This window comes from Lynx rufus, unplaced genomic scaffold (genome assembly GCF_022079265.1).
Source record: "Lynx rufus isolate CCGP_SWC_20201006 ecotype Redwood Valley unplaced genomic scaffold, mLynRuf1.p SCAF_15, whole genome shotgun sequence".
Classification (NCBI taxonomy): domain Eukaryota; kingdom Metazoa; phylum Chordata; class Mammalia; order Carnivora; family Felidae; genus Lynx; species Lynx rufus.
The window spans coordinates 28,165,605-28,189,800 of NW_025814829.1; the positions used below are offsets into that span (position 1 = coordinate 28,165,605).

General features: G+C 46.7%; 1 protein-coding gene across 4 annotated transcripts in view; it reads right to left on the minus strand.

Annotated features, from left to right (window-relative positions):
* Positions 1-805: 805 nt before the first annotated feature.
* Positions 806-24,196, minus strand: part of YOD1 (YOD1 deubiquitinase) — a 31,122-nt gene continuing 7,731 nt past the window's right edge. The window contains exons 1-5 of one of the 4 annotated variants that reach the window (XM_047076739.1): positions 17,584-18,646; positions 16,714-16,971; positions 7,377-7,561; positions 4,796-4,973; positions 806-3,580 (exon numbers count right to left, since the gene is read on the minus strand). In XM_047076739.1, coding sequence (XP_046932695.1) covers positions 1,998-3,580; positions 4,796-4,973; positions 7,377-7,561; positions 16,714-16,741 — 1,974 coding nt within the window. In that variant the 5' untranslated portion in view covers positions 16,742-16,971; positions 17,584-18,646 and the 3' untranslated portion in view covers positions 806-1,997. Of the gene's footprint in view, positions 3,581-4,795; positions 4,974-7,376; positions 7,562-11,686; positions 12,959-16,713; positions 16,972-17,583; positions 18,647-24,196 lie in introns of those variants that run through there. The other 3 variants (XM_047076740.1, XM_047076741.1, XM_047076738.1) reach the window with 3 other exon arrangements.

A 24,196-nucleotide genomic window follows, 5' to 3' on the forward strand; every position in this document is an offset into this window, starting at 1 on the left:
TCTACCAGGGGTGAGGATGTAAGAGGAGGTACTCCTGACCCACCTGTGTTGATCATCCTTGTGTTGATACGAAGGCCTCAGTTTCCTACCAAGTCTTACTTTATAGGTAGCACCAAGTGTCCCTATTAATTAGGAAAATTGAAAAAAATTAAGTGGTCATTCCCAGGTTGTCTTGAAATACACGTATGAGGCAGCTCAACCAAATATAGCATGTCAAACCAGTCCTCCAGGAAGGGCCCTCTCTCTTCAGAAGAGTCTGTAATAACGTATGGCTTGGCCAGTTGTGGGAGTCCCTATCAGCTCCAACAGACCAGGTCTTTACCAGGGCCAGGAAGGCACCAAGGTTTTGGGTGTGTGCATGAGAGTATATACAGAAACTGTCACACCCACGTCCCACATACCATGACAGGGTGGAGCCATTTGTTGTCCTTACCTTAATCTTTTCATCATTTTTAGAAATACCATGCTTTGACAGTGCTGGGTCCCTAAGGACACAGTCCAGAAATTCTCAGCAGACCTCAAGGGCACCTTTCCAACAACAGTTCCCTTTATCTGCTCCTCACATCTGGGGATCCTAGACTCCAACCACAGCCACGAATAATATTTATTTCCTTAGGGGAAGCAGGGGTCATGTCTAGCTGTGTCTAATTTCCAAGCCTGTATCCACAAGCCTACGACGCCTACTCATAGTACCTCCTTTTGGCATTTTCTCAAGCTGTACAAAGCGGTCAGGGAATTTGGATTAATAAATGAGTTACTATATTGCTGCTTTCCGAAGACACAGTAGAAAAAACAACACTCAATATGGTCTTGAACAACATTTAATCTCTCTAGGCTTTGGGGTTGAGCCTTTGATGGTGACTCCTGATCCACAGGGTGCTGTGTAGACGTACAGAAGCACTGCTTCAGGGAGGCAGCGTGCAGCATGGAATGAGGAGCCAGGGTCCCGGCTCTGTCGCTGAATGGCAGAGTGACCGCAGATGACTCCCTTCCCTTCCCCAACAGCGTGGGTCACAAGAGTCTTGTCTCTAAGATTCCTCCCAGCTCTGATATTCTGTGAGTAACTAGCAGAGAATGTATGGTGTTGCCTTCCCATAGAAACTGAAAAAAATCTATGCGCAGTAGCATAGGTAAGGCCTCAAACAGTTCTTTGGTATTTATAAAGTCTCTGGGCTCAGACTCCCATCTCACTGTTGGCCCGGCCCTGGGGTCAGTCACATGCAGGCTGAGAGTGGGAGCGGAAGAATAGGAATGTCCCCGGCAGGGGCCACCGCATGGTTTATTATTATAAATGCATCAAGCCTGTGGACAGGGGTCCTTCCCAGTGGCCGTGTGCTGTGCGGTCACCCATCTTGCCTTCGCAGGCCAACCAGAGCACTTCTGTTCTCAGTCAATGGACAGATTTAGCTACAGGGACGCGCCCTAACCTTGGGACCGGGATGTCCAAAAGTCCAGAACCAAGGGACGAGCCAGTCCCCTTCCATGCAGGGATTCTGGGAGACCCACATTTCACATGACACTGCATTTGCCTAATGTCCCCAGCACATCCATTGTCTTAGCTGACCTTTTATTCCTCAGACTCAGCCCCCCCCCTTCTCCCCTTAGTTCTGGCTGGGCTGAACCCTACCCAGTGGAAGAAAATCTCCAACACAAGCAGAACTCTGAGCAATGACTCCTTGTGTCATATAAATAGCTTCAATGATATATACAGCCTATAGTACATGGACACACACACACACACACACACACACACACCGTCTTGTGGAAATCATCTTCAGGATGATTTGGGCAGGCACTCAGTGACACAACCGCTCTGAATATAAACACGCGCGTCCACTGGAATCCAGTCTCTTCCACCCCTTCGCCTCAGAGAGAGGTGCGCGCTGGAGAGAAGCCCACTTTGTCCGAGCCCCGGGCTGTTGGGTGGGAGAGGACCTGAGCCTCCTGTATGGCAGAGGGTGAGACGGGGATGGCGGGGCCATGCTGGTGGCCAGTGACTACTCCTTCAACAGTCCCAGCTTCCTCAGGGCCTCCCTTCGGTGCTCATCCGGGACTCCTTTCGGGGAGATCTTGACACTGACACAGGGGGGTCGAGGCAGCTTGTCGCGGCTCTGTCCTTGGAAGGACAGGCGCTTGGTGCTCTGCTCCTGCTCCAGGTCAGCCAACTTGCCCACCTGGATCCCGGCGAAGTCCTTCCCCGTGCCCAGGGAGGCAGGCCGGGGCCTTGAGTTACGCAGGACGCTGGGAGACATCTTGTCCAAGAAGGAGCCCTTACCCAGAGAGGTGCTGGTTTGGGGACTGGGGTCTTTCTCGGCCGAGAGGTAGCTGCTCAGCCCCACACCCGAACGCTCCAGAGTGTTGGACTTGAAGCTCATCTGTCTCAGGCCAGGGACGTTGCTCTCCCGGAGAGTCAGCCCCGAGTCCGCCTTTGCCTGAGCCAGAGGACCACCTGCCCCGGGGGCTTTGGGGATAGGAATCGGCATGGATTTGGCAGCTGGAACCTTGCTTGCAGTGGGCTCCTGGGCAGGAATCAACCCCTTGTCCGGAGAAGAACCCTGAGCTGGAGTCGGAGCCGGAGGCTTCGCTGGAGAAGGTCCCCGAGTGGGAGCGGGAGCCGGAGCCTTCCCTCCGGCAGGCGCAGCGGCTGTGCCCTGAGCAGGCCGCGTCGGCTGAGCCGGGGCCGGGGCCGGAGCCGGAGCCTGGAAAGAGGCCTGGGCAGGGGTCTCCTTGAATCGGGTGGAGCTGGTGCGTTTACTTAAGTGGGGGCCAGGTTCATCCTGGTCCTGGGGGAGCCCCAGCTTCTCCAGGGCCTCCCGGCGCGCTTTCTTCTGCTCCTGCAGCGAGGACGAGGCCAGGCCGGAGTCTCCCGCGGTGGCCTCGGAGTGGCGAGACAACCAGTGGTGGGGCTCACTGTGCAAACTGCTTCGGCTGCTCTTGAGAACGATATTGGGCGGCAGCTTCCGGGGCTTGGGAGCTGTGAAGGGCGCTGGCCGGGCACTGGGGTCCCCCCCTGACGGGATGGGAGCATCTCTGGCTCTCGCGCTCTGCGATGACGTGGCGGGAGGAGGCTGAGGCTGCCCCGGTCCCCCTGTTGAGCCCTTCTCACTGGCTTTTTGGGACATGGCTGCTGAAGGAGTCTCCTTCCTCTCCTGGGGGCTGAGTGACGAATGGAGCCGGGCCGTATGGCTCTGCAGCCCTGGCCTGGGGACGCCCAGGCCGCCTTCCCCACGCTGCTCTGGCTGGCTGTCCTGAAAGGCCTCTGGTGGGGGGATGGGTACTGTGTCCAACCCAAGGGCAGGCGTCGGGGGGCCGGCCGGAGCCTGGCTGGGCTCACCGCTTTGGCCGGCCTGCTCTCTCTTGGGCTCTGGGACAAGCCCCGCAGGTTCCCCCGGGATGTGGCTATTCGTCTGAGTGGTGCTTTCCCCGGGGTTCCGCTTCCTGCCGATGTGGATATTTCTGGGGAGGCTATGGGAGCCAGACCTGAGGCCCAGGCCTTCGGGTTCAGGCAGATGGGGTGAGCTGGACTGAGTCCCTGTCCTTGGCTCCGGTCCTTGTGGGACGATCTTCTCCCCTGGATATCCTGTGAGGGCCCAGGAGAACGGGCAAAGAAGAGTGGACAGAGGTGAGAACCCTGCTGCCCGGGGCAAAGCTAATACCTCCCGAACTCTGGTCTCCACTTAGCAGTGGGTTTTGTTTTGGGTTGATTCGTTGCTCTTCAAGGAGCCGCCCTGTTGCATGGCTATCATTCACACTGACAGATCGATCTGAGCAGGTTCCCTTCAACCTAGGATTACTTTTTCACGATGGTTGGGGAAAGAGCAGCTTCACATAACTCCAGGTCCTTGACTCGGGCTCCTTCTAAGCTTCTACAGAAGCACCAGGGTGGGGGAGAGATTCCCTCTAGCTATCTCGGGGCTCCCAAGCAACTGAGTCCATGAACAGCGGATTTGCTCTTGATTCGACCAGACTTCTGCCTTCCTCCACCTTCACTTTCTATAAACACGTGAATGGCTCTGGAATGGCCACAGCCGTCCCCACATGAGTGAGTGACATGGGCTCTTTCCTTCCAGCAGGTGCATTAGGCCCACGGACCAGGGAATCAGTCTCAGGGAGCAGTGAAGCCTTTGTCCCCAGTTACGCCTCTATCTCCATGGAGGTTCTAACACACTGTCGGTAAATATTTGCTAAACGAATAAATCAGTGATTGCAATCCTGATAGCAGTGGGCTGTCTTCAGGAGTAAAGTGCCCCCCTCACTCTGGGACATATGGCCCCACCCTCATGGCCACACTCATGTGCCATCCTGTCCCCCTTCTACTGAGCCTCAACACCGCTGGCTTTCCACCCCCTCTCACAAGAGCCTCGAGGTGCCACCCACTGAAGTTCAGGGGGCCCTTCCCCCTTATCTCTTGCAGCCTCATCCTTCTGGAACATCCAGATTAGCTCTCCAGACTCACTTCGTGTCCCCAGAGCAACCATCCACCCTTCCCCGAACCCCTCCCATGAACCTCGGCGGTCATGTCTCTTCAGCATTTCTGCGAGAGAACGGGAGCTAGTCAAACCCTTTTCCCTCCCAGGCCTCTGAGACTTCAGAGAAAGACAGAGGACGCCGGCTTGTCCGCAGTCTCTCCTCTGCGGGACATGGCTTATTTCTAGCCAGGGGCGTGGAGAGGAGTGCTATCGCTCCTTCTGCCAATGACCTTCAGAGGAGAGGGCAAACAGGGTGCAAAGCAGCCACAAGAATGTCCTGGCTTTCTGGGTTTGTTAGCGGTGCCACCCCAGATGGTCTCTCTTACCCTGAGGAGCAGGCTGGGTGACGGGCAGGGCTCGGAGGCCGCGGGGAGCTGTGTCCTGTTCAGACTCGTCAGTGGACAGTCCGCTGTCAGCCTCAGTGTCCAGTGAGCCGATGGTCTCCTCCAGGAAGAGCAGACACTCCTTCTCTTCTGCGGACAGGAAGTCGTAGCTGCCGTCACTCTGGAATGAGGCGTGGAGGACAGAGAGAGAGGGAGAGAGGGAGCTGTGAGAGGGAGCTCCGCAGAAACTGGTGGGGCTGAGAACCACCCCGTGTCCGGAAGGAATGCTGAAGGGCTGGAAACCTTTCCAGGAGGCGACTCCGCAAGTTTGCGGGAGTTGTCTGTCTCCTGAGAAACCGCGGGCACCGGACGGGGAGGAGACTGGCGGCTGTGGGCCCACCAGCACCCAGTGCTGGGCAGGCAGATGGCAGCTGCCTTTTCCACCCAGTCCTGGGTGGGACGCTTAGGGGAACAGATCAGAAGCAGTCCCGGGTTCTGATTCCAGTTCCTGTGTGTGACCGGCATAAGCATATCCCTCTACGTGTCTCCGATTTAGCTCCGCATTACATGGGTAACATAATGACCTTAAACTTCAATGGTATTAACTTGTCAGAGTACTTTTGCACACTTGATCTGGTATGTCAAGGACAGTATAAGGACAAACAGGAAACGCAGCCAGCCACTGGCTATCAGGCCAATGGCAACAGTGCTATGAGTAGCCACAGATAAATTTACCAAATAATTTACACTTGACTTTGAAATGCATTCCATACAGGATTTTTTTTTCCTTTGTGTATTTACTCTCTTGATGACATTTGGCTCTGGCTAACATTCAAATAAGTGTGCATTTCTTAAGCAAATATTAACTAGAGGCGGGTAGGGTGGAGAAACCGGACGGGTATGGGAGGAGGGGAAAGGAACTTAGTGTGAAATATCAAGTAGATATTAAAGTAAATAACCGTCATGATGAAAAAGCACATAGGGGTATTTGGGGAAAAGTGTTACGGCCCTTTTAAATGGTTGCTGCCCATGGTCAGCAAGGCCAGGAAGATCCATAGGATAGTTGCTCTCTAAAGTTGAAGGTTGAAGGGAAAACCAAAAGGGCAAATGGAAATGTAAGAAATTTGGCCTGAGTTCCCTCCTGGCATCTATCTCATCCCTCTTCCTATTATTTAAGATACTTCAGAGTTATATATTCTCCAGACCCACTCATATGGCCAGGAAAGGTCTGAGACAGCCCTAAAGATACCCTAGGAGATGGTTGTTGGAATAACCCCACCAGTTCCCCTGACTCCTTAAAGGGCCATCTGGCAGGCCGACCTGTCAAAGGAAGCTACAAATGTAGCCCGTGGAAGCCCTGAAGCCGATTCCGGGGGTTCCCTGAACAAAGTCTTCTTTACGGCCCTCTTCTTCCCAAAATAGCTTTGCCAAAGATAAACCAACTCTGAATTTCTCCTTTGTGGAGGATTCACCTTGCAGATCTTTAATCCGTGCCACACTCTGTGTCCAGTAGTATGTAACTGCTCGTATCGGCCTCAGCCTAACAGAAACAGAAAGATGTCTCTGTGGTCCCACCATCTCAGGTCAACAAGAAATTATATACGGACTGCCCACGCTTTGGATTGTGTGTGTACGTGTGTGTGTGTGTGTGTGTGCTGCTTTCTCTACTCCATTTTCACATATCAAAACTCACTGGCTGTATTAAAAGTCCTTGACATTTGGTAGAGATCCTCAGCATCCTTAAATTTTCAAGTACCTCTGTAGGATATAGAGCAATAAAGTATAAATTCTCAAGGGTTATTAGGTATGCAATGAACACCAACAGCAAGGGAATGTTTCCATCTGGACGTAGGGCAGATTTACTCTTTCGCACCAGCCTTACAACAACCTTGACTTAAATTCATCCCCAGAAAAATTACAATTTGTTACCTGCCACTCACAAACAGTTAAACACGATGACTTTGGGCGATTCTGAATCGATGCTCCTGGATAAGGCTATTTCTTTTCTACTTAGAGGCGTGTGCTGAGTGTTTTGTGTTTCACATGCATCTCGTTCACCGCCCCCCAGGATTCAGTGTTTACCTTATATCCCACCTTAAAACGGAGGAGACTGAAGGTTACAGAAATTCAATAATTTGCCCAAGGCCATAGAGCTTATAGATCGAGAACTCAGACCGGCTTGGCTCCAGAACCCAGGCTCCTAATTACTCTGTCCTCTGTGATCTTGGTAAAAGATTGAAGGCACCCTGGAGGCTTCAGGAATGTGAGTGCTATGGTGATCTATCCTCTGCTTTCCACCAGGACCTCAGATCACTGGCCCTCCCTCTCACCTCAACTTAGCCCCCCCATGAATGAAAGCTGGGAGCAAGTCTCATCTCATTGCGCTTTGGGACTGTTCCACCCTTTCTCTCGAGAACCTGGGTGACTCAAAGGCAGAAATACCAACCGGTGTGATTCACTCTCTGACAAGGAAGATGAAAGCGAAGGAGCAGCCAGGCGGGTGGTGGGCAGGGCGGGGCGGGGCGGGGCGGGCGTGCAGACAGAAGCAGGGGGGGGGGCGGGCTGCAGGGCGGAGAGTACGTACAGATCCAGAGCGGGTGGACACGGTGCTCATGATGCTGTCGCAGCTGCCGATGCGGGTCACGGGTTCCGAGCCAGGCCCCGCTGGCCACAGCTCGCTCCTGGGCATCGCCTGAAGCAAGGTGCAGGGGCGGTGAGAGGGGCTCCCAGAGGGGAAGTGAAGGGAAGTGAAGAATGTCCCAAGCCGGCCTGAAAAGACAAGAATCAAAGCCACGTGTGAGCCGAGCGGAGGCTCTCCGGGCCAGGCTCTGCCCAGGCCCCCGGGGCGCGGCGGCAGGGACACCAAGCAAGCAGAGAGCTGGAAGGGGCCGTGCACGGCGGTTCCCCACACCTCCCCGCCTGCGTGGAAGGACGCAGAAGCGGGCTCACACACATGCAGGAGGACGGGCTCAGCAGGTGCAGAAGCAGTCTAGCCAGAGAGGGAACTCCACACTTGTCTTAGGTGCTTTTTTTTCTCTGCGTCGGGGAGCTTAGGCTACATTTCCAGGACCACAAGCAATAAATAGGAAGGGGTTCATAACGTGGGTTCTGGAGGAAGTCAGATCTGGATTCAAATCCCGCTTGCATTTACAGTTATGTGACTTGAGGCAAATTACTCTTTGACTCGGTTTTTCTCATTAGGTAGGCTTAATGCAAGGATTACATGAGAACAGTTTGCACAGCTTAGTTGGAAGTAAATGCTCGACGAATAAAGGACTAACTGCTACTGTTCTTGTCATAAGAAAAAGACAAGGTCCTTCGAGGATCAAAGTAAACTGACGTAAGGGAACAAGAGTTTAGAAAAGAAGGGTTTGGGTTACGTGGGGGAGATGGAACAGGGCCCTCAACGACACCAACCGCATAGGGTTGTCACGGACATATACTGAGATACTTCCCATAAAACACTGTGCAGTAACTGTTAGCTGCTGTCATAGCCAATATCATCAACAGCCCCCGCCACCAGGGCCACCATCATCTCCGTGGTCTGGGAGCCTCCTACGTAACTCACACAGGTTGATACAAACCCAGTTTCCCTCTTGTGTACCACCCACTCTGAGGCTGCACTTATTTCCAGCAAGGTTCCCTAATCTTTGTCAAATAAACGAGAGAAATGCCCTGCGTAGCTTCCTCCCAACTCCAACTCGTAGGGAAAAAGAGTTTCAAATTCACTGTGCCAATAGTAAGAGCAAAGGAAGGCGGTACCATTTTCCCTCTGAAAATCGCAAAGTCTGGAAAGGCCAGATGGGGCTCTCCTATGTTGAAATAAAATTCTGGAAAAATTAAGTTTAAAAGCCAGTTCCAAGGCCAGATAGGGAGTTTGGAGAGAGCTAGGATTAGAATCTATATTTTTCCTGTGACACCATTTTATATTTTCTATCACCTTTCCTACTCCCCACCCCTCTCCCCCTTTACTAAGTAAAATGTCATAGAAAAAAATGTGTTCAATTGGAGATCTTGGGACCCGGGGTTTGGATTCCAGGGAGGTTGTCTCTTTGGCCTCTACCCATAACTTCTTCCACTGCCAAGGCAGGTTTGGGCTGTGCTGGGTGAGTCAGCCGCCAATGCTGTAGAGCTGACCAGCACAAGGCCGATTTGGGGGGAAGGTCTGCAAATGGGGCAGGTAGGGAGGGGCAGGACAACGGGGAAAGAAGAGAAAAAAATCCCAATGAGCCAGACACATGGAGTTCATAAGGGTCCAGAGCCTCTCAGGAGATAGGGTCAGGACCACAGGAGACAGACACACCAAAGGAGCCCAGTGATAAATCAGCATTGGGTAAGATAGCTCTTCAGTCTTCTTCGTGACGTTTCTTTCCCAATACCCAGAACCCCAAAGACAGAAACATGAGGAGTCACCTGGATGAAGTTCAGTCTCCTCAGCTATCCATTCCATTCATGACGGCTTAGATTCAGAGGATGCTAACTCATCCCTAACATTCTGTAGGGCTGAGGCCATTATAGCAAAAGAGATCCATTTCTCATAAGCTTAGGCACACAGAAGGCACTCGAAAAATGCTGGATGAATAAACTTGCCATCTGTTCTAGCATCTGTTGAGTTAAGCTGTTGGAAGACCACTTTTTTTGTTGTTGTTTTTACTCTATTATTACAGACTCTTTCTTAAGTAGTTTATTTCCCTGAGAATATACGACTCAGTGGAATTTGGGCAATGCCTTCAGCTAAACTAACATTCATGAGCACCTAACAGGGATGGGGCAAGCAACACTTTATAAGACAAAGGCATTGCTTCCAAGCAGTCGGTGTAAATCCAAGGGTCTAGGTTTGGGCTCCAGTTTTATCAACATTGGAGCAATAAATATTAGTACTGTATTAATCACTGTAGTTAATATAATGTTGTGAACGGGTGACCAGATGATGCCTCTGCCTTTCAAAGACAATTACCACCCTGTTCTTCCAAGTACTCTTCAGACTTTATGATGGATTGCTAGCCTCTCCTTCCTCCCAGGGCAACCCATCACACTTTCATTTTGGAACTAAGGGGAGCCTACAGTAGCTGGGAGGGAGAGAAACAATATGAATGGCACTGCTTCAAAAACAAAACAAAACTGGGGCGCCTGGGTGGCGCAGTCGGTTAAGCGTCCGACTTCAGCCAGGTCACGATCTCGCAGTCCGTGAGTTCGAGCCCCGCGTCAGGCTCTGGGCTGATGGCTCAGAGCCTGGAGCCTGTTTCCGATTCTGTGTCTCCCTCTCTCTCTGCCCCTCCCCCGTTCGTGCTCTGTCTCTCTCTGTCCCAAAAATAAATAAACGTTGAAAAAAAAATTAAAAAAAACAAAACAAAACAAAACAAAACAAAAACACGGTCTAGCTTACACTTTCAGATATGCCTATTAGATCTTCCAAATAGCCCGATAACTTAGGCAACATGCGGTATTTTCTTCTTTGACAGATGACAAATCTGGGGCTCTTTCTACTGGTGCCTCCTAAGGGAAGTAACGAATGACCTACAACTGCATATACAGGGCAACCTGTGGATCTCGGTCCCTCCAGAAGGCATCTCGGAGATGGCGAGAGGGCCACGTTGTACCTGAAGAAGGGCCGTTGGCTTCCCCTGACTAAACACTAAAAGCCCTAAGATCACCTTTCTCCTTTTACTTCACACCTGAAACCCTCTAAATTATCTGGTTCAGCTTTGTGCTTCCAGGCAAGCTTTTTGCCCCAACAACAGATGTTTCCAGAGTAAACAAACGCCACCAAATGCCCCTGGAGGTCGTGGCGTCGGGCACTGCGTCATCACCGCAGAGGTGAATCTGAGCCTGAAAGCAAAGTCGGATGAGTGCTTGCATCCCGGCCCCGCACCTAGTTTTCTGATCCAAAGAACATGGACTGTAAGAGTCTTCTCTTCTTCTCCCCCTTCCACTCCCTCTCTCGGCGCTCTGGCCTGACCTGGATGCTGCATTTCTATCCACCAACTTTACAACCTTGAAACTTGGGGGCTCTTTCAGGGCAGCCATCGAAACTTGAGGTATTTCGACCTGATAAGAAGCCTGAGAAACAGGCAAAACGCTCAGGGTGAGAGTTTGGTATCTTTTGACCCTTGACCTCTTTGGGGGATCTGAGAGGAGGAGGAAATGGGTGAAGGACATATGCACAGCCTATAGTCAGGGCCACTCAGGCAAAAGCGTGTTAAATATTAACTGCTCCACTGAAACCGGCCAAGTCTTGGAGGAGAGTAAATAAATAGCATTTGGAGTTCTGGCATGGGGCAGGGGCCGGGCTCCAGCCCCATTCCTGTTTGGCTTCTCTGTACCTTCTAAACAGACCCAAGGCCCCCTTGTCACCCTCCTCCCGTGAGCCCAGCTCCGTATTCTCCAAGAGCTCAACCTCTCTCCCCACTGGTCAAAGAGATTTCCTATTTCTTTTTTTTTTTTAATTTTTTTTAACGTTTATTTATTTTTGAGAGAGGGAGAGAGACAGAGTGTGAGTGGGGGGGGCAGAGAAAGAGGGAGACACAGAATTGGAAGCAGGCTCAGAGCTCGATGTGGGGCTCGAACTCACAGACTGTGAGATCATGACCTGAGCCGAAGTCGGACGCTTAACCGATGGAGCCACCCAGGCACCCCAAGATTACCTATTTCTTTCAGAACAAGTATCTCTCCTTTTTGCCGACTATCCAGAAATATGCCTCGGGCTGAGGAACATCCTAAGAAAACACCAGGAAGGACTAAAAGCTGCCCTGTGTGTACGTCCTTCTCCGTGAGCACATGGGCAAGTTTCCGAGTGTGTTTAGTCAATGCTAGAATCTCCTATTTCACAGATGGGTTTCAGGAAAAGGTGGGTCGAAATATCTTCTGCACAGAAGATCTCTGTCTGACACTTACAGGCTATCTTGTCACTGACAAGTTCACCATCTGCGGCAGCCCTCGGTCAATGAGTTTGGGGGGCTGGTCCTGCGGTGTGGGCTAAGCTGAAACCAAGCGCCAGTTGCCAGGACTGGAAACCCACTATATTTGCTCAGGGCTTGTATGTGCCAGGCCCTGGGAGCCTGGTGCTGGGGTCTCCCCACTTTGCGCTTTCCTGCAGCAAGAGGAAAAGAGGCAAAGCTAGGGACCAGGACGTTAGCCCCCTCCCCTCCCCAAGGTGGATAAAGCTACTCTGAACTGACTTCTACAGGTGAGCCTGCCACACAGACTGTCACCTGAAGGAGGACCACCGTAGGGGTCCGGCTCTTCTTTGTGGACTCAGCCACACTACTCTGGCCTGAGCCCCCCCGGAGAACTCCTGCCCGACTCGAGGTACTACTGTGAAATATTATTAATGTGGGTGAGGCCCCGGCACAGCGGGTGAGGAGCTTTGTGTTTGTCAGTCTCTGTGTCTAACAGCAGGCAAAATCGGAAAATTGAGTCGAATCCAAAGAGACTCTGTTTTGCAACCAGGTTATTCATGGGTTTTCCAAAGGTGAACTGGTAGTCCGGGGTGGAGTTTTCCCAGCCTCACATCCCCTTACACACAGCCGAACGCAGCTCACACCTTTACACACGTCCACAGAGAGGTCCATTACCATGCTACCATTATTGCACACACACACACACAGCACCCTTTATTGAATTATAGACACTGAGTTGATAGAACCATGGGCAAATTTCCTGTTATAAAGGCAACGGAGAAACCATGGCACTCTTCTCCCCTGGGTGATCCCCCATTTTGACTCCCTGTGCTCCCAACTATTCCTTTCCAAAATCACAGCTCAATTTCAGTTGGTCAGAGATGGAAATCTGCAAAACAAACCCATTTTATTTCCTTGTCGTCTATAAAATATGCTTATGCAACCTAAACAGGCAGATGGAAACAAACAAACAAACAAAAAAAATGCATCCGAGCCCTGGTCTCTCACAAAAACAGTCCCATCTGCAGAAGCTACCAGCCTACTGTGATTGCAGAGTGGGCTCAGAGAGTTAAGGAACAGAGAGGGAAGCCCCCTAGCTTCCCTCTATACAGGGTTCCGCACATCCTGTGGCCCTGACTTCCCACGAAGCACCCCTTCTTGCTGCAGAATAAGCAATAGTTGGTTAGTGATTAACTCACCTTCACTGGAGGAGGGGCTGAAGAGAAGAAAGGAAGACCCTTTTATTTCAAAGGGCAGAGACGGAGACAGAGACTGCCTCCCCTGCCTTCCACTGTTTTCTTCTTTTGACCTCCTCCAGACTTACCTGGACAGGTAAATGCTTCATCAGTGCTACCCCACCCCACCCTGCCACTGACTCACAACCAATCCCAGCAGCTTTCCCTCCCTACTTCTCATTCCAGCTGTTTCGGGAGGGAGGGTGTGGGAGGGGAATGGGCGGGACGCTTCCCCCCCCCTTCCCTCCGCTTCGTAGCCAATCATCTCTTGCCCTCCCCTTCCCCGGTTAGAGCCAATAAAGAGCCCTTTAAAAAAAAGGGGGGGGGGAGGAAGAAAAAGAAAAAGAAATAGGAGGGCTGGAAGGAGAAGACTCCTTTGGGCTGAGACTGGAAGAGGAGAGTTGGCCGGGAGGGAGTAGGCAAAAGATACTATTTTAAAATTTGACTGTAAAGAAACACAGACAGGCGGTATGCTTTTCTATGTCTGTTTGAAACTTGGTTTTCTATCTAGAGCTGCCTTCCTTCACTGGCGGGGCAAGTATTCCCCTGAATTCTCCAAGTTAAGATCCACTGTGGCCAGTTTTGTTAGTAGCTTTTCTAGTTGTTCGCAAGCACTTTTGCTCTCAAGCCTTTTCCTAGCAGCTCTTACTACTAGTCCCTGTCCTCAGGACTGCTGGAAAAGGTGACTGAACCCAGGGGTGCTGGAGCTGAGACACCCTTGCCCCACTGTTTGGCAATGAGCTTCTTGACCTCATTTATCTCTGGGGGGCGTGAAGCCGTTTTCTCTCCCAAGGGGGTCCCTTTCCCGAGGAAAAAGTGACTGGATGGCCTCGAAGGAGGGAACATGCATGCTGTCATTTGGGTCTCTGATCTCTTTTGGCTGTGCCTGAAAGGTGGCAATGAATATTAAGAAATGAAAACAAAACAAGCTACCAGCCAGCTTAGCAACCTGTCTCCTTCCATAGGCAGATTCCTTGCATCTGCTGTTAAAACAACCTGAGGAGAATAGGGAGATGGGAGTAGGTGGAAGAAATCACGGCTTTCAGGAAAAAACTCCCCCCCCCCCAGGTATGGAGGCCACTTTTACCAGAAAGGACTTTTTTTTTTTGCCTGGAAGCTGGTTTTTCCTGGATATAGGCCATCCTTGATGCCAAAAGGGCAGGGAGAAAAATTAAAATCAATGCACGTAATGATCGCCAACATTTATTGAGCAATTGCTGTGTACTAGGGATTATGCTGTGCTACGTGTGTTCGTGCATTATTCCATGCAACCTTTATTTCAACTTCGAAAAAGTAGGCGCTATTAATATCCAAATTTTACAGGGAGGTTAAGTAACTTGCACAAGATCATGTAGCCAGGAGGCAGCAGAGCGGGGATTTCAATTCAGGCATTACGACGCCAAGCTTGCCACGCCTCAGTATAATGCTAGTCAGCCTCCGTTTTGGACAAATTCCCAAGTGGGAAACGTGAAATACACAGATAATTTGCGGGTCTAATTCTAACAATTAGATTAAAGCTTTCCCATCTCATTTCTGTCTTGTAGCCATTCACACCTTTTATTAAAAAGATGACGCATGGCTTTCATCTTTTCTCTTCCTGTAATCATGGTTGGGTAGGAAATAAGAAGTACAGGGGCCAAGAGAGAGGAGAAATGGGGCAGGACTAGTCGAGGAGGAAGGAGGACCGAGGAAGCCTGGGATCACCAATACACTATCACAACTGAACGAGCTGACTGAGCATTTAAGGGTGATGACCTCTCTTTGTGGTGTGTCACGTAAACATGTATGATGTCACAGGAGTAACCAAACAGGAAAGGCAGCTGCACATCAGGGGTTCAGTGCAACGAGAGTCACACCCATGGATGGAATCACTGAAGTTGACCCAGCTTCATACGTGTGTGATTTGAACATTTGCTAGAAAAATGAATTTGACTTATGAGCATTAACTTCTCAGATGATAGCAGGCACCATCTTGCTTGTGAACAGTTTTTCAGTTTATAATAAAATTAGTATTTGGGGCGCCTGGGTGGCTCAGTCGGTTGAGCGTCCGACTTCGGCTCAGGTCATGATCTCGCGGTCTGTGAGTTTGAGCCCCAGTGTCGGGCTCTGGGCTGATGGCTCAGAGCCTGGAGCCTGCTTCGGATTCTGTGTCTCCCTCTCTCTGACCCTCCCCCACTCATGCTCCGTCTCTCTCTCTCTGTCAACAATAAATAAAACATTAAAAAAAAATTTAAAATTAGTGTAATTAGGAAGGACTCATCTTTCCACAGGTAGAAGTAGGAACATAGATAAAATGATCGTTCTGTTCCTCTCTCTTTCCTTTTAGACATGTCTTCTTGAAAATTATGAAATATTTCCAATACCTTGGCATGACAAACACCATTGTACCAACACCCGGTTCAAGAAATAGAATGTTATAGTTGAAGTTACTTACATACTTTGCCCCTCCCTTTCCTCCTACCTCCTCAAAACACACATATGCCTCTGCTGAAATGAACCGCTGTCCTGAATTTGGTATTCTTCATTCTGTCTATCTTTAAGTGTCTTACCCTGGAATTTTTTTGGTTTGCTTTCTTTGGTTTTGCTTGGAAAAATATCAAGTCTCTAAAGGTTCCAAGAGAGTTGGAAAGGAGGCCTGGACTAGGGGAAAGAGAGTCCTTCAAAATCAGAAACACTTGAAAGACTAAGGCTATGTAGTTGATGTAGGTCATCATTTGAGGAGGAAAGTGTGTAGTTGTTTCTTGTTGAAAAGCAATTGGATTCCTATTTGATGACCTGACCGTGAAATCTAATTACAGCCCAGTTCACCTGACTCATCCATCCTGTATGCTGTTGTGGTGTGCTCATCTCCTTGACTGATACAGGCTAGTTTATGGTTTCCTTTCTCGGTACAACTTCCTACTGAAAGATCTAATTTCCCCTAGACAAGTGCATTTTTCCTACACACACACACACACACACACACACACACACACACACTAATTCAAAACCAAAAGTTACCACAGTCATTGGTTAATTTTTCCTCTTTGGGCCCCTTATAAAGTTGAACTCTCTGCACAATAGCTGTGGATGTCCATTCTAACCATTCATGATACTTATTCATTCACATTATAGTCACATCCTGTCAGTGTCTTCCTTTTCCTCTCCAAAGGAATAATGAAGTTACTTTGAACATGTATTACCACCATCCTTAAGAGACACAGGGTACCCACTATATTCATGATATTGAGCATGATACTGTATACTGGGTCTCCGAGTGCTTTCCCAACATATCAGGGAGAGGGAAGCTTTTATTCCTCAAGTAGTAGCAAGAGTTTGCTTTAAAGAGAAAACGGCTGGGGAGAGGTTCAGATGCAGGTGATTATAATTTGGCTATAAGACCAAATTGGAATTGATAGGCCATATTAAGACATCAAATAGATCACCCAGTTCTCACCAAAGTGGTATTAGTGTTAAGCCTAAAATGATTAGAGGGGAACTAAAGGGTGTAATTAAGTGGGTTTGGATGCAGAAATTCTGAAATTAATCATTAAGTAATACTTAGGGGTAGATTTGTTTTTCTTTTTTGAGATCAGTGTCTCTTTGGCCCACCTACTATGGAAATTAGGAGGATTCGGCAGTCCTTTTCCTTCCAGTGCTAATGAAAGTTTGAGGGCTGAAGTCACCTATTAGGATCAGAGAGTGTCAAATCTTAACATGTTCAAAATTGAGCTCATCTTGCTCTCCGTGCCCCCACCAACATGTCCTCTCTCCCCTTTCCCCATGCCAGCTAATTGCATCACCATACCTATTCTCACCCAGGCTCCGTGCTTCATAGCAATCCTCCCTTGTCTCCTGTGAGATCATTGCCGCTCTTCTTCCTCTCTATTCAGCTTCAGGACTGCACAAGCTATAGGGTTGTGGACCACTGAAGATACGAAGAGACGACAGGAATGTCTTGTTTCACATATTCCATTTTACAGGTGGGTTTATAGATTATGTAGGTGGTTGATCGTCTCAATTCTTGGCTGCAAGTTCACAGTGCTCAGGATTAAATTCAAAGACCCTATGTGACATAGAAAGACCTTCGTGAGCAGACCCTACGTGCTTCTTCCTGTCACATAGTCATCTATATTGTTTATTACAGTCAATCTAATATTTCTAAAACTGCCATGCATTCATGCTTCTGAGACTTTTGCACATGTTGTACCCTCTGCTTGGACCCATTCCCATGATGTCCTCCTGGCTTAGTCTTATTTTTCCTTCAAGATTCAACTCAAGTACCATCTTCTTTTGGAATGGGATGTTAGGTGCTGCTTCACTGTAATCTGATGCAGAGTGTACATCTCTGAATTGAACCCACTAGGGTGTAACTGTCCTCTTTCTCACCCTGTAAAATTTGAATTCATGAAGAACATCGAATATTTCTGTGTATAGCTCTTCTATTGTCTTACTTATAGTAGTTATATATTAATGCCAAACTGATGATGAACTTTTTGGCAACTGAAGTGCTTTACTTAAGAAAAATGTCCTAAATTTTAAACTTCCTTTTTTTTTTTGAGATCGTATTGATGGATAACTCATCTATTGCCACGATTTTGCTTATTATTTTTTTCTAAATCTTATCTTTTGACATCCTGTTACACTGTGCCTTCCCGTTCCCATCACATTTACAAACCTGCTTTCCTTTGTACTCATTTTCTTCTTCTCTCTTGGGACGACAAAGAAAATGTTTTTCCAATAAAACCCCACCGTCCGCATATGCTCTGGATCTCATCTCATAGACTCTCTACCTTTGCAGTCCTCTCTCTTACATCATCTTTTTGACCTTTCTACTAAAATAATGCCCATCAGCATTCAAATATATGACACTTAGGTGTCTCTGGAGCCAAAATGTCTGATTTGATTCTCTGCTTCTGCATGTAAATAAAATGCTATTGACAGGTGGGCTCTGAGATATGCTATGTTTACTTTTCCATTTCCATTTATCTTTTTTGTCCATCTACTCTTGCCCACTGTGTAAATCTCCTCTCAATACATTCAGAGGTAGCAGTAGTTTCATCCTGGAGAAACATTTTCCAGAACATTCTGATTTGCTTCCATCTGGATATGTTGTTATCTAGTCTGTTGCATGGCTGTCATTTTCATACGTGTCTTCATCGTCCTACTGGGAAAAGTCCTTTCACCTCTTCTCTTGTTGGGTTACTTGAATCTCACATCTTCCTCTTTCCTGAGTTAGCTCTCTCAGTTTGATAAAACACATTCTCTAGTCATTTCCCAAGAAAGAGTGCATAAGATCTTACATGTCTGAAGTACTGCTATTCTAGCCTCTCATTTGATTGCTTGTCAGGGTATAGAGTTCTAGATTAGTATTTGATAGATTTTGGTGCTGCTGTTGCAAAGCCCAAAGTATCTATGATTCTAAATCTAAGGCTTTCTCTTTGTTTCCAGTATTCTGAATTTTCATAATGATGTGTGTTGGAGTGAATCTATACTCTGGGTACTCAGTAAATCCAATCTGGAAACTCATGACATTCAGTTCTGGGATATTTTTTTTTGAATTATTTCTTTGATGAATTCCTATCATCCACTTTCTCTCTCTCTCTCTCTGTTGTTTCTTTTTAGAACTTATATAATTTGGATGTTATTGGATACCCTCCTGGACCTCAACTTCTGTTTTGTTTTGCTACTGAGAGATTTTTAAAATTTATTTACAACTTCCTATTGCATTTTCTTTTTGCTATTGTATTTTTTTTTTTTTTTTTTTTTTTTTTTTGGGACAGAGAGAGACAGAGCATGAACGGGGGAGGGGCAGAGAGAAAGGGAGACACAGAGTTGGAAACAGGCTCCAGGCTCCGAGCCATCAGCCCAGAGCCTGACGCAGGGCTCGAACTCACGGACCGCGAGATCGTGACCTGGCTGAAGTTGGACGCTTAACCGACTGCGCCACCCAGGCGCCCCTGTATTTTTAACTTCCAATAATTATTGTTTGTTCTCTGAATTTTTATTACATTTCTTCCAGTTTCATTGATGCAGAGTCTTATTACTTTAAGAACATATATTGGGGCGCCTGGGTGGCGCAGTCGGTTAAGCGTCCGACTTCAGCCAGGTCACGATCTCGCGGTCCGTGAGTTCGAGCCCTGCGTCAGGCTCTGGGCTGATGGCTCGGAGCCTGGAGCCTGTTTCCAACTCTGTGTCTCCCTTTCTCTCTGCCCCTCCCCTGTTCATGCTCTGTCTCTCTCTGTCCCAAAAATAAATAAACGTTGAAAAAAAAAAAATTAAAAAAGAACATATATAGTGTTAGTGTTTTTCTGCCTCTATAGAATGTTTTCTCCAAGTTACTTTTTTTTTTCCTATTTGTTTTGGCTTTTCTGTTTCTTATTAAAGAATATTTTCACATGTCCGATGATTCTTGGCTATCCACTCAAATTCAACAATTTGTCAACAAAAAGATACATTTGAAGCTGTGGCTGGGGCTGGTTGACCATGGACTTCGCTACAGAGCAATCTCATAGGGCCATTTGATTGGAAAATCTCTGATGCCTGTATCTTTACTCTTTTTTGATGGCCTGATTGAAATCCTCAGAGCAGATCCGTCAGAGAAGAGTTTTCCAAAATCCTTCTTGAACGGCACAGTTCTGGCAGCTAGCGTTCTTGGAGCCTATGGCAGAGGAAGGTTGTTGCTCTCAGCATTTAGTATGTAAAAACAACACTTCATCCCCTTAGTTTTAGTACAGAGAAACCCTATTTTACCCTCTGCTGAGAGGGGATGTAGCAAGTTCTTAGTTGCTCTGAGTGGGAGAGAAGATCTGAGAGGTCTTAACTGTTTCTTAACCAGACTCTTCACCCACCTTCCTGATTTTTTTCCCACCCCTGTCTTCAGGGTTACTAATGCCACCAATTCTTGAATTTTTGAGGGCCGGGGGACTCCATGGTAAAAATAGGGTTGCTAGCTTAGGGTCAGCTCTTTCAAATCTGCTAGGTCAGTTACCACTCATCCAACTGCTGGCTAGCTTCCAAAATTTTGTTGCTATTGTTTATCTCACCATCTCTTTGTCCTTCAGACTTTATGCCTTTCAATAAATCTTAATAATGACTATGCATCTCAGAATTGCTGTGAAGATTATGTAAGCTAACATACGAAAAAGGCTCACAACGTTGTAAGTGCTCAACAAATACTATTATAATTATTACCATCGTCACTTAAATAGGTCACTGCAGTAGCCTGTTTCTAACTGGTCCTCCACTTCCATTCTTGCCCCTTTCAACCCATTCTCCGAAGAGCAGTTAAAATAACTTGGAGAAACATAAATCTGATGTTTTCCTTAGTAGACTTTCATGTCCTATTAAAGTTATACATTGATTTCATTCATTCATATGTTCATTCATTCAAATATATATTGAATGTCTACTGTGTGTCCAATACTTTGCTAGGTGCTGAGACTACAATGGTAATAGGGAGAATTGGTCTCTGCCCTTGGACAAACTACTTGGGGACATTCATATAAAATAAACAAGCAAATAATATGTGGCAAGTAGGTATACAGGTAAGTGCTTAATATAGCTCATAGATGATGCAAATCTGGATCCTTGCTTGCTTCTAAAGTCTTCATCTCAAGTCCCCCCCCCCCTTTTTTTTTCCCCTGTTTATCACGCTATGGCCAGACTGGCCTGGAAGAGGTTTCCTTTCCTCCTGCAATATAGGGTTTGCAAATGCTATACCCTCGCTTGGAATGCTCTTCTTACTCTGCAAATGACTAACCCCTATTCATGCTTCAGGTTTCAAATAGTCACTTTCGCCAAAAGACTTTCCCAGATTCACCACTTTGAGTTAGAATTTCCCTGCCCTGTTATTCCCTTCATAGCACCTGTATTTCTATTTCTTTATAGCGCTGTTTGTGGACCCCCCCACCCCCACCCAAATAAACCCAGCACCTAGGGCAGTTCCTGAAACTTAGCATTCAAAAATACTTGTTGAATGAATGACTATCCTTGTTAAATCCTAAGGTATTTGACAGCATACTTTGTAAGAAATAGAAGCTCAATAAAAGCTTGTTAAATTAAACTGAACAATTAATCGCAGATAAATTATGACTTTGGCTGCTTCTAGCCAAATCCAAGATCATTTTCTCAGTCTTCGTTGTTATAGATTAAGAGTAAGAAAAATAAGGCCAGATGCTAAAGGATGGATCCAACGGGAAGGGTCATTTTGGCAGAAGGCTAACATAATTCAGTCTGTACCTTAGTTGTTTTGGCTTAAAAACTTCATTAATTTTACTCCATAATATTCAAGCTCTAAAAGAAGTAATTCAAGACCGTAAAATTCCAAAGAGAAAGACTTATCAATTACCAGTGTGAAAGTCATAGTAGAAAGAAGTTTGGAATTCTAATAGGTGTGATGTTCCATCCACAATTAGGATGAATAATTTCCTGAAATATCCCACATAATAGACTCTAAAAAATTATTCTCATTCCATAAGGGACACATTTTCTACTTAATTCAATATGAATACCCAACAGAGCTGAAATGAACTGTGCTAGAAATATTCATGGTTACTTGAAAAAGTATTTTCCATCTGGAATTTTAAAAATAAACGCGGACAAATTTTTTACTATCCTCCCACCATTGATGACGGAAAAAATATATTATTAAATCATTTGCTTCTTACCTTGTATTTCCAAGATTATTCCCACCCGACCCCCGCTTTTTTTTAGATATAAATTTTATAGTAGCTGTTTCTTGATTATCACGTGAAAGATGTTGCTGGGGACTTCTATATCCGGTAACGTCGGACTAGGTAATTCAAACAACCCCTCCTTGCTGAAGCAGTGGGGAGCTAAACATACAATGAAGACTTTGAAGAATCGCCAGGCCTGGGTCAAGATGAGGAAAGAGGTCAGGTGTAGTACAGCCAACACTTGGGACTTTTCCTCTGGAGACATCTCTCTATCCCAGAATGGGTGGCTGAGATACTAAGGGCTGCTTCTGACAGCTTCACACAAGCGAAGAATCAGCAATTGGGAGTCCAGGATCCACCAATGGATGGGGACCTAGTGTACTTAGTATACCGCCCTTGCGTGCTGTGGGTGGGGAACTCTGAGCTGCACTGCAGGAGTGAGCATAAACTCTTTCAACACTAGCTGTGTTGGATTTACTGTTGTGGTGATTCTATGAGCCAATTAAGGGGTTATCAGGAAAAATTTTGTCCGTATTTTGTATTTAACTTCAGCATTGACTTTCGGCTGAGGAAGCTTCAAACTTCAAACTCCTAGCTTTCAACCTACTGCAGTTATTCAATTGCAGGATTTTAGAGCATGGCCAAGTCATTGTGACACCTGCTCTGATATCTTAAGATTCACTAATGAAGCCCTTCAATTGAATAAATGCCCTCAAGTAAGATCAGAAAACCCCTGTTGGTGGACAGAAGGAAATCTTAGGACACAAAGGCAGAGAAGCAGTTGAGAGAGGCAGCCACTAAAGCAGAGAAAGGACTATTCATTCAGAACTTGTTCCTCATGAATTCTTGACTTAGTATTATTATTTTCTTTTAACTCACACATAGGGAAATCCTAAGTTTAATGAGCCTAAGGAACTATGTAATGATGCCTTGGCACTTGATCCCATCAGATAAATATCCTCAAAATCTACAAACACAATAGAGACAAAGGCAATCCAAGTTCGAACAAATTTTTTAAATAGAAAAAATATTTGAGGTGCTTGCTTTTCTATTCTTGAACCTCTCGTTTTAGGCTTAGAGATATAAGAAGCATGGCATATACCACTGCCAAATATGTCAGTCCTGCTTTGCAGGCTCTGCTGTTATTACTAAGTAAGAGTACAAGCCACACTCCTTTCTAAACACTAATGGGAGGGGTAATGAGGAAACAACAACAAAAAATCGATTTTCCTCTAGGGAAGAAGTTCTTTTTGTAAGTATCTGTTTCATGTAACTAGCACTTGAAACAAAATTTCCAAGATGTCAGGGACCTAATGACTTGTAGCTCTATTTCTCACAAGGCAGGAGGCTAGATCACAGTACTTGAGCTTTCATGGTAAAGCATCCCTTTCTATTTGTGTTAGGTTTTTATGGTAAATTTTGCTTTGCAATATTCACTCCTTATTGGTCTGAGTTCTTTTGTCTAGAGCCTCAGGAATAAATCTACATCTTTCACATAATACTTCCCCGAATTTGAAGCTGTCACATCGCCCTGCGATCTCTCGTCCAGGTAAGGATCTCCAGTTCCTTTTGTCAAACTTCAGTCGTTCCTTAGGTTTTCCATGTAAAACCCTCACTCAAACCCCCAGTGCAATGTGACTAAAGCATTTTACACGAACACTAGTGTTTCCTTTTTTTCTAGACCTTTTAACTATTAAAATGCAACTGTTTCTGCGGCCCAGTCACATTGCCCTGCTGGGATAGATTAGAGTTAAAATATTATTGCTATTTCTTCATCAGATCAACTACAAAACCAGTTTTTACCCATGCTGGACTCACAGAATAGATTTAGAACTTAGGGGCAGGGCTTCACATTTATGAATATCCAATCTTAGGGTTTTTTCAGTCTGTTGAAGAGTTTTGAATGGTCATTCGTTGTACTATCAGTCCCTTCTGGATTTATATTACCTGTAAATTTAGTAACTGTCTTTAAGTAGTGGACGAAAAGGGATTGCATGAAACCAAGGACAAAGGACTGACATCAGCCATCAGAGGTTTTCTGGAAGTTAATTAACCGTGGTTATACTTCTGGTTCTCAAACCGTATCATGCATCAGAATCAGAACAGATTGTTGGCCTCATTTATTTCTGATCTTTTTGACAATTTGCATGTCTAACAAGTTACCAGATAATAAGAGAAACACACTTTAAGCAGTATTGCTTTATGGGTGCAGTTAATTATTCCACAAGCTGCCATCACAGTTTATGAGACTCTTTACAAACCTTTTAATGAGGTTTGTCCTGACTTATTCTTTGGATGTATCCTGATCTCCCACAAATTGATTAGATTATATTATGGTTCCATTTCCAGTTTTTAAGCTTCAATGAGAAGGAATGGAGAAGTGGTTCAAGTCTAAACTCTGGTCCTTAGAGCTCAGTTCAATTCTAATAACTCCAGTGTTGTTTGAAATAAGCTTAAATGTTGACATTGTCAACAATTAAATAAATTCTCCCACAGGGATGCTGCAGTGTAGATCTCAGTCTATGACAAGTGGAAAGGGAACATTTAGCCTTCCCACAATTGCTCAGCAACTGACACTGAATTAACAACTTTCAGGAGCTGATTGCATACCAG